We start from the raw sequence: 12288 nt of genomic DNA, 5'->3' as shown, positions 1-12288 counted from the left end.
AGTAATGGAGTTAACTCTTTTAAGGAACACTGTTCTTGATGGAAAGAGTCCAGTGAGTCACAACTGACTGGACTGAATAAAATACTTTCTTATTTGATTTATAGTCAGTTATTTTAATGGAGGTAAGATGTTAAATATTATCATTCAGTGTCAGATAGACAGTACCACCACCCAGAGGCCTGGAGATGCCGTGCTGCCTGGCTGTGGTTGTGTACCAAATAGCTCCCTATTTTCTATATAGTGCACTAGCCTATGGGCCCTGGTCAAAAGTTGTGCATTGTTAAGGGAACAGGGGGCCTTTTGAGAGGCAGTCTGTGTGTATGTTTCACTATTGTCTCTGTCTGCAGCCTCCCATTGTTCCCAGTCTCTGACCCATGGAGGAACGTCTAGACAGCTGACACTTACCTTATCCATACAGGGAACAGATAGACCCCCCCCCCCCCCATCTCTGTTGGCAAGAGAACACTCTACCAGACCTACTGAGGGCAGCAGTCCAAAAACCGCAGACACTTAATAGGGTGATGCCACATTGGGGTGGCAGGTAGCCTAGTGGTTAGAGCATTGGGCCAGTAACCGAAAGGTTGCTGAATCAAATCCCTGAGCTGACAAGGTAAAAATCTATCGTTCTGCCCCTGAACATGGCAGTTAACCTTCCCCGGTAGGCCGTCATTGTAAATAAAAATGTTTTCCTAACTGACTTGCCTAGATAAATACAATTTAGCCTTTATCTATCCAGGTTTAAATCCCTTGAGGTTAAAGGGAATAACGTAAAAAAGCTTTTGTCTGTAGCAGGTAGAGTTAAGTGCCTTGCTCAAGGGGACAATGACAGGAACACTTGAACTCCCACCAGATTGTTCCTGTCAGCTGGGATTCAAACCAGCAACTCTCCTGTTGTTGGAAACCAGATATCAAAATCAGATAGTGTATATGCAATGTGGTCTCAGAGCATTTTGTATTATTCTGTATCTGTTTGTAAATCCGAGACAATCCATTTAGTATGATATCTTACGTTTCGTATGGTATGTGTTAATTTGTGGATGTCCATCATCCATTTCAAACGACATGTTATGAATTACACTTCATATGATATGTTATGAATTGCAATTCATACAACATGTTCCGAATTTGCAAAATGTACAATGTTAGGAATTTGCTAAACGTATGATATGTTACGAATTCCAATTTGTTGTGGCTAACGTTAGCTAGGTGGGTACTAAGGCCAACATTAGCTAGATGGCTAACGTTAGCTCTAGGGGTTAGGGGTTAAGGTTAGGAGTTAGCTAAAAGGGTTAAGGTTTGGGAAAGGGTTAGCTAAAAGGGTTGTGGTTAGGGGAATGGTTAGCTAACATGCTAAGTAGTTGCAAAGTAGCTAAAAAGTAGTAAGTAGTTGCAAAGTTGGTAATTAGCTCAAATGCTGAAGAGATCCATGATGAGTTTTGAACACACAACCTTTGAGTTGCTAGATGTTCATGTTATACACCTACCCAACCACCCTCCTTCTGTTTTATGTAACCATACCAAATGTAATATATCATACAAATTTGGTATCCCGGATTTACGTTTACTATATTATGTCTAGTCTATGAGACCAGTCTGCAATATAATATTGGATTTAGTCTTTATAAGTCAAGTCTTCTAAACTTTAAAAAAAAAAATGTAAAAAAAAAATATATATATATATATATATATATATAACAATCATGTGTGTAAACGGATGTAATATAATATAACAACTAAAGTATCATCAGATGTAGTTCAGTAGACTGGAAAAACTGAGATCTTTCAAAATTCGACAATTCGTCATGTTGGGGGTTTTATGTGGCTCACTCAACTCGGGATAGGAGGATTCGCAGCGTTATTTTCACACGCTGATGCTGTTGTGTACCACGCTGTTTCCACGGACCACATCAGCCCCTGATCACGCGTTGATTCTTCTCCTATTGGTTCCTGTCTAGCACACCTTTGTGTCTGATTGGCTGAAAGTAGAGACCGGCCCCTCTGTATCCACTGTATTTGAAATTATGGTTGAATGGAACTAGAAAAAGGAAAAGGGAAACATATATTATAACATTTACCACAAGTCCGACTGTCACACATTACTTCATTAACACAGTGAAGTTACATTCGATACATTGTCTTCGAATATGAGAAAATGTATGTCGTCCTTTGTCGAGCGCCACAACAATGTAAGTAGCTACAATCGTCATTCTCACTGAAGTATTTAGGAAACCACTAACGTTAGGGTGATGTTAGATGATGAATTTTTGTTTAAAAAAAGTGCATCTTTCTCTTTGAAATACGTTTAGAATGTAAACAGAACTTTTTGAGATCTGTTTAGTAATAATAAGTGGATGTTGAGATTTAGTTGAATTTGTTGGACAGTAGATTTGAGTCCCATCTCTCTGCGTAGCCTGTGAGAGGGGGCGTGGGACTGTTAGTATAAGCAGCACGCCCGGTGCATCTGCTTGGTAACTGGGTTAAAGGCCAAAGTGCTGGGAAACACTAGCCGATCACTCCATTTGTGCAGTTAAATGACTGAACTCTCTTAACTATAGTAAATGTATTATACCAGTAGCCAGGGCTGGCCCTAGCCTTTTCGGGGTCCTATGCGAGCAAAACATTTTACTTGTTTACTTGACAGCAGATATAAAACATTTTAGTTTTAAAGTTAATTTATTGCAATTCTATACATTTTGCCATTGCGCAAAGGGGCTCCTGCGTGGCGCAGCGGTCTATCTCAGTGCTAGAGGCGTCACCCTGGTTCGATCCTGTGCTGTATCACAACCAGCCGTGATCAGGAGGCCCATAGGGTGGCGCACAATTGGCCCAGCGGTCATTGTAAAATAAGAATTTGTTTTTAACTGACTTGCCTAGTTAAATAAAAACAGAGTAAATGTTGCAGTTTTAAAGCAAGTTTTCTGCAAATTTCTCATAGGGCAGAGAGAAAATGTTGACATTTTCTAACAAATTTCATGCAATTCTACTCATTTTGCCATGGGGTGGAGAGACATTTAGCAGTTTTAAAGTGAATTTCCTGTAATTTTACATATAAACAATCCATATAAACAATCCATGTCTCAATTGTCTCAAGGCTTAAAAATCCTTCTTTAACCTGTCTAAAAATGGCGCCGGAGGAGATGGCTGCCATTTTACGGTCTCCTAACCAATTGTGCTATTATGTGGGGTTTTTTGCGATATTTGTAAATTATTTTGTACATAATGTTTCTGCAACCATATCTTACGGCAGAAAAGAGCTTCTGGATATCAGGACAGCGATCACTCACCTCGGATTAGATGAAGATCTTTTCAACAACAACAAGCAGGACTCACAGGATATTCTCCAAACACCCCGCAGGGCAGACATCCCAATTATTCTCCAAACACCCCGCAGGGCAGACATCCCAGTTATTCTCCAAACACCCCGCAGGGCAGACATCCCAATTATTCTCCAAACACCCCGCAGGGCAGACATCCCAATTATTCTCCAAACACCCCGCAGGGCAGACATCCCAATTATTCTCCAAACACCCCGCAGGGCAGACATCCCAATTATTCTCCAAACACCCCGCAGGGCAGACATCCCAATTATTCTCCAAACACCCCGCAGGGCAGACATCCCAATTATTCTCCAAACACCCCGCAGGGCAGACATCCCAATTATTCTCCAAACACCCCGCAGGGCAGACATCCCAATTATTCTCCAAACACCCCGCAGGGCAGACATCCCAATTATTCTCCAAACACCCCGCAGGGCAGACATCCCAATTATTCTCCAAACACCCCGCAGGGCAGACATCCCAATTATTCTCCAAACACCCCGCAGGGCAGACATCCCAATTATTCTCCAAACACCCCGCAGGGCAGACATCCCAATTATTCTCCAAACACCCCGCAGGGCAGACATCCCAATTATTCTCCAAACACCCCGCAGGGCAGACATCCCAATTATTCTCCAAACACCCCGCAGGGCAGACATCCCAATTATTCTCCAAACACCCCGCAGGGCAGACATCCCAATTATTCTCCAAACACCCCACAGGGCAGACATCCCAGTTATTCTCCAAACACCCCACAGGGCAGACATCCCAATTATTCTCCAAAAACCCCACAGGGCAGACATCCCAATTATTCTCCAAACACCCCGCAGGGCAGACATCCCAATTAGAGGTCGACCAATTAATCGGAATGGCCAATTAATTAGGGCCGATTTCAAGTTTTCATAACAATCAGAAATCGGTAATTTTGGACGCCGATTTTGCAGAATATTATTATTGTACTTTTTTTACACCTTTATTTAACTAGGCAAGTCAGTTAAGAACACATTCTTATTTTCAATGACGGCCTAGGAACAGTGGATTAACTGCCTTGTTCAGGGGCAGAACGGCGAATTTTTACCTTGTCAGCTCAGGGATTCAATCTTGCAACCTTACGGTTAACTAGTCCGCCCCACGAGGTGCCTGCCTGTTACGCGAATGCAGTCAGAAGCCAAGATAAGTTGCTAGCTAGCATTAAACTTATCTTATAAAAATCAGTCAATCATAATCACTAGTTATAATTACACATGGTTGATGATATTACTAGTTTATCTAGCGTGTCTTGCGTTGCATATAGAGGTCGACCGATTATGATTTTTCAACGCTGATACCGATTATTGGAGGACCAAATAATGACAATTACAACAATACTGAATGAACACTTATTTTAACTTAATATAATACATAAATAAAATCAATTTAGCCTCAAGTAAATAATGAAACATGTTCAATTTGGTTTAAATAATGCAAAAACAAAGTGTTGGAGAAGAAAGTAAAAGTGCAATATGTGCTATGTAAGAAAGCTAACGTTTCAGTTCCTTGCTCAGAACATGAGAACATATGAAAGCTGGTGGTTCCTTTTAACATGAGTCTTCAATTCAGTATTGTTGTAATTGTCATTATTACAAAGAAATGTAAAAAATCGGCCGATTAATCGGTATCGACTTTTTTGGTCCTCCAATAATCGGTATCGGCGTTGAAAAATCATAATCGGTCGACCTCTAATCCCAATTATTCGCATAAGGAAGCGACGCAGAGGAAGTAGAGCCGGATGCCTTGTCCGGATCCGCAGAAGGTGAGTAGGAAAGCTGCCGTTACCGTCAATATTACTCGCCAACGTGCAATCATTGGACAATTAACTAGATGAGGTACGATCACGAAAATCCTACCAACGGGACATCAAAAACTGTAATATCCTATATTTCACGAAATCGTGGCTGAATCACGACATGGATATTCAGCTAGCGGGATACACGCTGCACCGGCAAGATAGAACAGCACACTCTGGTAAGACGAGGGGGGGCCGTCTAGTTTTGCTCACCTGAAGTAGAGTATATTGTGATAAATTGCAGGCCACACTACTTGCCTAGAGAGTTCTCAGCTATACTCTTTGTGGCTGTTTATTTACCACCACAATCAGATGCGGGCACTAAGACCACACTCAGTCAGCTGTATAAGGAAATAAGCAAACAGGAAACCACTCAACCAGAGGCGGCGCTCCTAGTGGCCGGAGACTTTAATGCAGGGAAACTTAAATCAGTTCTACCAAATCTCTATCAACATGTTAAATGTGCAACCAGAGGGAAAACAATTCTAGACCACCTGTACTCCACACATAGAGACGCGTACAAAGCTCTCCCTCGCCCTCCATTTGGTAAATCCGACCACAACTCTATCCTCCTGATTCCTGCCTACAAGCAAAAATGAAAGCAGGAAGCACCAGTGACTCGGTCTATAAAAAAATGGTCAGATGAAGCAGATGCTGAACTACAGGACTGTTTTGCTATCACAGACTGGAACATGTTCCGGGATTCTTCTGATGACATTGAGTAATACACCACATCAGTCACTGGCTTTATCAATAAGTGCATTGAGGACGTCGTCCCCACGGTGACTGTACGTACATACCCCAACCAGAAGCCATGGATTACAGGCAACATTCGTACTGAGCTAAAGGGTAGAGCTGCCGCTTTCAAGGTGCGGGACTCTAACCCGGAAGCTTACAAGAAATCCCGCTATGCCCTGCGACGAACCATCAAACAGGCAAAGCGTCAATACAGGGCTAAGATTAAATCATACTACACTGGCTCCGACGCTCGTCGGATGTGGCAGGGCTTGCAAACTATTACAGACTACAAAGGGAAGCACAGCCGCAAGCTGCCCAGTGACACGAGCCTACCAGACGAGCTAAATCACTTCTATGCTCGCTTCGAGGCAAGCAACACTGAAGCATGCATGAGAGCATCAGCTGTTCCGGACGACTGTGTGATTACGCTCTCCGTAGCCGACGTGAGTAAGACGTTTAAACAGGTCAACATACACAAGGCTGCGGGGCCAGACGGATTACCAGGACGTGTGCTCCGGGCATGCGCTGACCAACTGGCAGGTGTCTTCACTGACATTTTCAACATGTCCCTGATTGAGTCTGTAATACCAACATGCTTCAAGCAGACCACCACAGTCCCTGTGCCCAAGAACACAAAGGCAACCTGTCTAAATGACTACAGACCCGTAGCACTCGCGTCCGTAGCCATGAAGTGCTTTGAAAGGCTGGTAATGGCTCACATCAACACCATTATCCCAGAAACCCTAGACCCACTCCAATTTGCATACCGCCCAAACAGAACCACAGATGATGCAATCTCTGTTGCACTCCACACTGCCCTTTCCCACCTGGACAAAAGGAACACCTATATGTGAGAATGCTATTCATTGACTACAGCTCAGCGTTCAACACCATAGTACCCTCATAGCTCATCACTAAGCTAAGGACCCAGGGACTAAACACCTCCCTCTGCAACTGGATCCTGGACTTCCTGACGGGTCGCCCCCAGGTGGTGAGGGTAGGTAGCAACACATCTGCCACACAGATCCTCAACACTGGAGCTCCCTAGGGGTGCGTGCTCAGTCCCCTCCTGTACTCCCTGTTCACCCACGACTGCATAGCCAGGCACGAGTCCAACACCATCATTAAGTGTGCAGACGACACAACAGTGGTAGGCCTGATCACCGACAACGACGAGACAGCCTATAGGGAGGAGGTCAGAGACCTGGCCGGGTGGTGCCAGAATAACAACCTATCCCTCAACGTAACCAAGACTAAGGAGATGATTGTGGACTACAGGAAAAGGAGCACCGAGCACGTCCCCATTCTCATCGACGGGGCTGTAGTGGAGCAGGTTGAGAGCTTCAAATTCCTTGGTGTCCACATCAACAACAAACTAGAATAGTCCAAACACACCAAGACAGTCGTGAAGAGGGCACGACAAAGCCTATTCCCCCTCAGGAAACTAAAAAGATTTGGCATGGGTCCTGAGATCCTCAAAAGGTTCTACAGCTGCAACATCGAGAGCATCCTGACTGGTTGCGTCACTGCCTGGTACGTCAATTGCTTGGCCTCTGACCGCAAGGCACTTCAGAGGGTAGTGCGTACGGCCCAGTACATCACTGGGGCAAAGCTGCCTGCCATCCAGGACCTCTACACCAGGCGGTGTCAGAGGAAGGCCCTAAAAATTGTAAAACACCCCAGTCATAGACTGTTCTCTCTACTACCGCATGGCAAGCGGTACCGGAGTGCCAAGTCTAGGACAAAAAGGCTTCTCAACAGTTTTTACCCCTAAGCCATAAGACTTCTGAACAGGTAACCAATGGTTACCTGGACTATTTACATTGTGTGCCCCCCCCCAACCCTCTTTTACACTGCTGCTACTCTCTGTTTATCTTATATGCATAGTCACTTTAACCATACATCCATGTACATACTACCTCAATTGGCCCGACCAACCAGTGCTCCCGCACATTGGCTAACTGGGCTATCTGCATTGTGTCCCACCTCCCGCCAACCCCTCCTTTTACGCTACTGCTACTCTCTGTTCATCATATATGCATAGTCACTTTAACCATACCTACATGTACATACTACCTCAATAAGCCTGAGTAACCGGTGTCTGTATATAGCCTTGCTACTCTTATTTTCAAATGTATTTTTACTGTTGTTTTATTTCTTTACTTACCTATATACACACACACACACACACACATACCTTTTTTTCGCACTATTGGTTGGAGCCTGTAAGTAAGCATTTCACTGTAAGGTGAACACCTGTTGTATTGGGCGCACATGACAAATAAACTTTGATTTGATTTGTCTCCTCCCCTTCATCTTCACTGATTGAAGTGGATTTAACAGGTGACATTAATAAGAGATCATAGCTTTCACTTGGATTCACCTGGTCAGTCTATATCATGGAAAGATCAGGTGTTCTTAATGTTTTGTACACTCAGTGTATATTCCTTTATCTGTTAACAGAGTGACACCATGGAAGTTGATGAGCTGTACTATCCTGGCCGTCAGAACCATGAAGAGTCCCAGTGTCACCCTATGGCTGTGGGAGACATGGAGGCGGTGGAGGCTCTTATGTTTATGAACACCCACTGGAAAGCCAGGACTTCCAGGAGCTTCAAGCATAGACAGTTCCGACCTCTGACCCCTTCCTCTGACTTCTCAGAGGATGACTCTCGTCTCTCATTTGAACCGGCTGAGGTTCGTGAGTCTCTGGTAAATTTCCTGTGTTACTTGTGTGTGTTCTCTCAAGTTCTGTCACATACATTCACTGTGATAATCCTCCATACTAAGTGAAATGTAATAAATATAACCTCACACAATGTAGAGATTATATCGTTTCGAAACCACTTCAGGGTTTTTTTCCCCTCCGTCTCAGTGTATGACCCCGCCATACAGCCCGCCAAACTTTGAGGCCATTCACAGTCAACCTGCTCCAGAGACAGTACAGACCTCCTGGTGCCAGAGACATAACCCACAGCCAGCACAGCAGGGCTTGACACAGCCACAGATGGTCAGCCAGCCCCGATCACAGGCCACCAGTGTGATCCGTCACACTGCAGACATCTGTCTAGCCGCCCCCCTGGAGCAGAGACTGAACCAACCCCTGCCTCCCCAGCCCCAGCCAAGCCCAGACAGCATCAACAACCCCCTGGCAGATAGGCTATCTGGCAGGTGCTCCAAAGGGAACATGACACCCCTTGACTCCTCTGCTGAACCGGCTGCCATCCAGGCTCCGGTTACTGTGACTCTGCCAGCCTCTGTTGGTAAATTCCACCAACCTACATCGGTGTCCCCTGTCAACTGTAGGGTTTCTCCTGTTCCGGTTTATTGCCAGATACTACCTGCTGTGCCCATTGCAGCGAACAGTCATATTCCAATGGTAGAGACCAGTCACCAACAACAGTCAGCAGCAGTTGGTCCTCCTTCAGTCTTCTTCATGGGCGACCAGGTGACAAAGGGCCCTATCATCTTCTTGGTTCCCCGGCCAGTTGTCGGGATCCAGCTGTCAGTGCTGACATCTGGTGGCACCAAGCTGCCAGCCATCGCCCCAGCGCCAGGCTTCACCTCAGTGGTCCAGCGGAGCAGCCTGCAGCCCGCTGAGGTGTCCAGAGTCCGCAGCCATATCTGCCCCCAAGAGGACTGTGGCAAGACCTACTTTAAGTGCTCCCACCTCAAGGCTCACATGAGGACTCACACAGGTAAGACAGGGCTTGTGGGGAGTCTATTTTAAATGTTAGAAATTCAGGTAGTGGCCTTTTTGTTTACAAGTAACACAAGTATTACATATTGTAGGAATAACAACAGAGTTTATCTCAGGGTTTTTTTTAAAGTCAGTGTTCTTTTCTTTGGCTTCCTATTGCTACCTTATTGGTGCTGTAATTGCACTAAAGCCACAACGTTCAAAGACCTCCTTACATGCCGTAACAACAAGATCAGGTAATCATCCGCTTAGCCTTTATGGCTGACTGTGTGTGTGTCCTGCTGTAACACTAGTCTTTCCTCTATGTGTTCTGCTCAGGTGAGAAACCTTTCAAATGCAGGTGGGAAGGCTGTGAGAGACGCTTCGCCCGATCCGATGAGCTATCACGCCACCGTAGAACCCACACGGGAGAGAAGCGCTTCGCCTGCCCCATGTGCCACAGCCGCTTCATGCGTAGCGACCACCTGGCCAAGCACGCCCGTCGACACCTGGCCTCCAAGAAGGTGCCCTGTTGGCAGATGGGAATCTGTCACAGCGTTGATGTTACACATGCGGTGTTTTCAGCACCGTTCCTTCGTCCTCTGCCCGGAATAAACTCTTGCCTTAAAGACACTGTAGAATAAGCTGTTTCTTCATTAGATGGGAAGGAACTCATTCACTGTGATACTGCTCACTGAAGATTTCAATGCACATCAATGCAATTAATTACATGTTGAATTCTTAAAAAACGAAAGTTGTTTGACATGTTTAAAATTTCTTGACTTACAGTTTCATATTTCATTCAGGTCCACTTGAGATTAAATTGTTAGTGGCAGTTTAATGTGTGATGAATGATGGCAGGGTTTTACTAATTTACATTAAGTTTGATCAACTCTTACTTGTTGAAGATTATACTAATATTATCGTTTACAACTGTGCTTTAAACTACTGACAAGACAAGATCAACCTCTTTGCATGTGGTTGTAGTGGTGGCAACTGTCCGCTCTTTCTGTGGCAACCTCCAAAGTGTGGAGCAAGGTACAGAAATGTAGAAGTCAAATCTGTGAACAACTAGAGGCTTAGATAGACTCTTTCTGAATCTCTGAGCCTACCAAATAAGTCAATTACCGTTATGGATTGCAAACTATGCTTAACTATTAGATCTTGTACATTAATTGATTTTCTACCTAGTGAATGTGTTCAATACACTGTATATTTAATATTCATGAGAATTGTTTGGCCAAAGAAAGAATGTTAGAGAAAAGTTTGTATATTTAACTTGACTAAATTACATACATTTTCATTGTTTTGTTACAGGTTAAATAAAATGTGTAAAACTTTACTAGTTTGTTGTATTTGTGTTGAATTCAAATCAAATGTTATTTGTCACATGTGCCAAATACAACAGGTGTAGACCTTACTTTGAAATGCTTACTTACAAGCCCTTAAACCAACAATGCAGTTCAAGAAATAGTTAAGAAAATATTTACTAAATTAAGTAAAAATTAAAAAGTAACACAATAAAATAATAATAATGAGGCTATATACAGGGGGTACTGGTACTGAGTCAATGTGCGGGGGTTACAGGTTAGTCGAGGTAATTTGTACAAGTAGGTAGAGGTCAAGTGACTGCATAGATAATAAACAGCAAGTAGCAGCAGTGTAAAAACAAAGGTGTGGGGGGGTCAATGTAAGTAGTCCGGGGGGCCATTTTATTAATTGTTCAGCAGTCTTATGGCTTGGGGGTAGAAGCTGTTAAAGAGCCTTCTGGACCTAGACTTGGCGCTCCGGTACATCTTGCCGTGCGGTAGCAGAGACAACAGTCTATGACTGACACGCCTAGTATATAGGTCCTGGATGGCAGTGATGTACTGGGCTGTACACAGTGAAGCAAACGGTCAGGATGCTCTCGATGGTGCAGCTGTAGAACTTTTTGAGGTTCTGGGGACCCATGCCAAATCTTTTCAGTCTCCTGAGAGGGAAAGGGCGTTGTCATGCCCTCTTCATGACTTGGTGTGTTTGGACCATGATAGTTTGTTGGTGATGTGGACACCAAGGAACTTGAAACTCTCGACCCGCTATACTACAGCCCCGTCAATGTGAATGGGGGCGTTCGGCCCTCCTTTTCCTGTAGTCCATGATCATCTCCTTTGTCTTGCTCACGTTGAGGGCGAGGTTGTTGTCCTGGCACCACACTGAGAGGATATGTGTTGCGTTACTGAACTGAGGGGTATACTACAAAGCAAGATAAAGGAGTTAGCCAGCTAGAAAAATAAACTTGAAATGGGCATGGTCTAATTGACTCAACAACCAATAACACATACACTACATGACCAAAAGAATGTGGACACCTGCTTGTCAAACATCTCATTCTAAAATCATGAGCATTATTATGGAGTTGGTCCCCCCTTTGCGGCTAAAACAGCCTCCACTCTTCTGGGAAGGCTTTCCAATAGATCCCTCAAACTCAAATCTCGACCTCGCAGCCACTTCCACTGGTTTCTTTTCATTGTTCCCCTCTAATCAGGGACTGATTTAGACCTGAGACACCAGGTGTGTGCGATTAATTATTAGGTAAAACAGAAAACCAGCAGGCTGCGGACCTCATAGAGTAAGAGTTGAATACCAATGCATCGGACATTGATGTTGGGCGATTAGGCCTGGCTCGCAGTCGGCGTTCCAATTCATCCCAAAAATGTTCGATGAGGTTGAAGTCAGGGCTCTGTGCA

General features: G+C 44.4%; 1 protein-coding gene across 1 annotated transcript; it reads left to right on the top strand.

Annotated features, from left to right (window-relative positions):
- Window positions 1–2030: 2030 nt before the first annotated feature.
- Window positions 2031–10901, top strand: LOC120047670 (Krueppel-like factor 10). Its single transcript, XM_038993222.1, has 4 exons — window positions 2031–2186; window positions 8344–8592; window positions 8756–9578; window positions 9899–10901. The coding sequence occupies exons 1-4, from the start codon at window positions 2145–2147 to the stop codon at window positions 10201–10203; spliced, it is 1419 nt and encodes a 472-aa protein (XP_038849150.1). The 5' UTR covers window positions 2031–2144; the 3' UTR covers window positions 10204–10901.
- Window positions 10902–12288: the final 1387 nt, after the last annotated feature.

The sequence above is a fragment of the Salvelinus namaycush genome, chromosome 5 (genome assembly GCF_016432855.1).
Source record: "Salvelinus namaycush isolate Seneca chromosome 5, SaNama_1.0, whole genome shotgun sequence".
Lineage (NCBI taxonomy): Eukaryota > Metazoa > Chordata > Actinopteri > Salmoniformes > Salmonidae > Salvelinus > Salvelinus namaycush.
This window is presented reverse-complemented; position numbering and strand designations above follow the sequence as displayed.

Coding starts and splice junctions, on each gene's coding strand:
- LOC120047670 (XM_038993222.1), top strand. CDS start 2,145: ATGAGAAAATGTATGTCGTCCTTTGTCGAGCGCCACAACAAT. Junction 8,593..8,755: donor CTGAGGTTCGTGAGTCTCTG/GTAAATTTCCTG, acceptor CCTCCGTCTCAG/TGTATGACCCCGCCATACAG. Junction 9,579..9,898: donor TCACATGAGGACTCACACAG/GTAAGACAGGGC, acceptor TGTTCTGCTCAG/GTGAGAAACCTTTCAAATGC.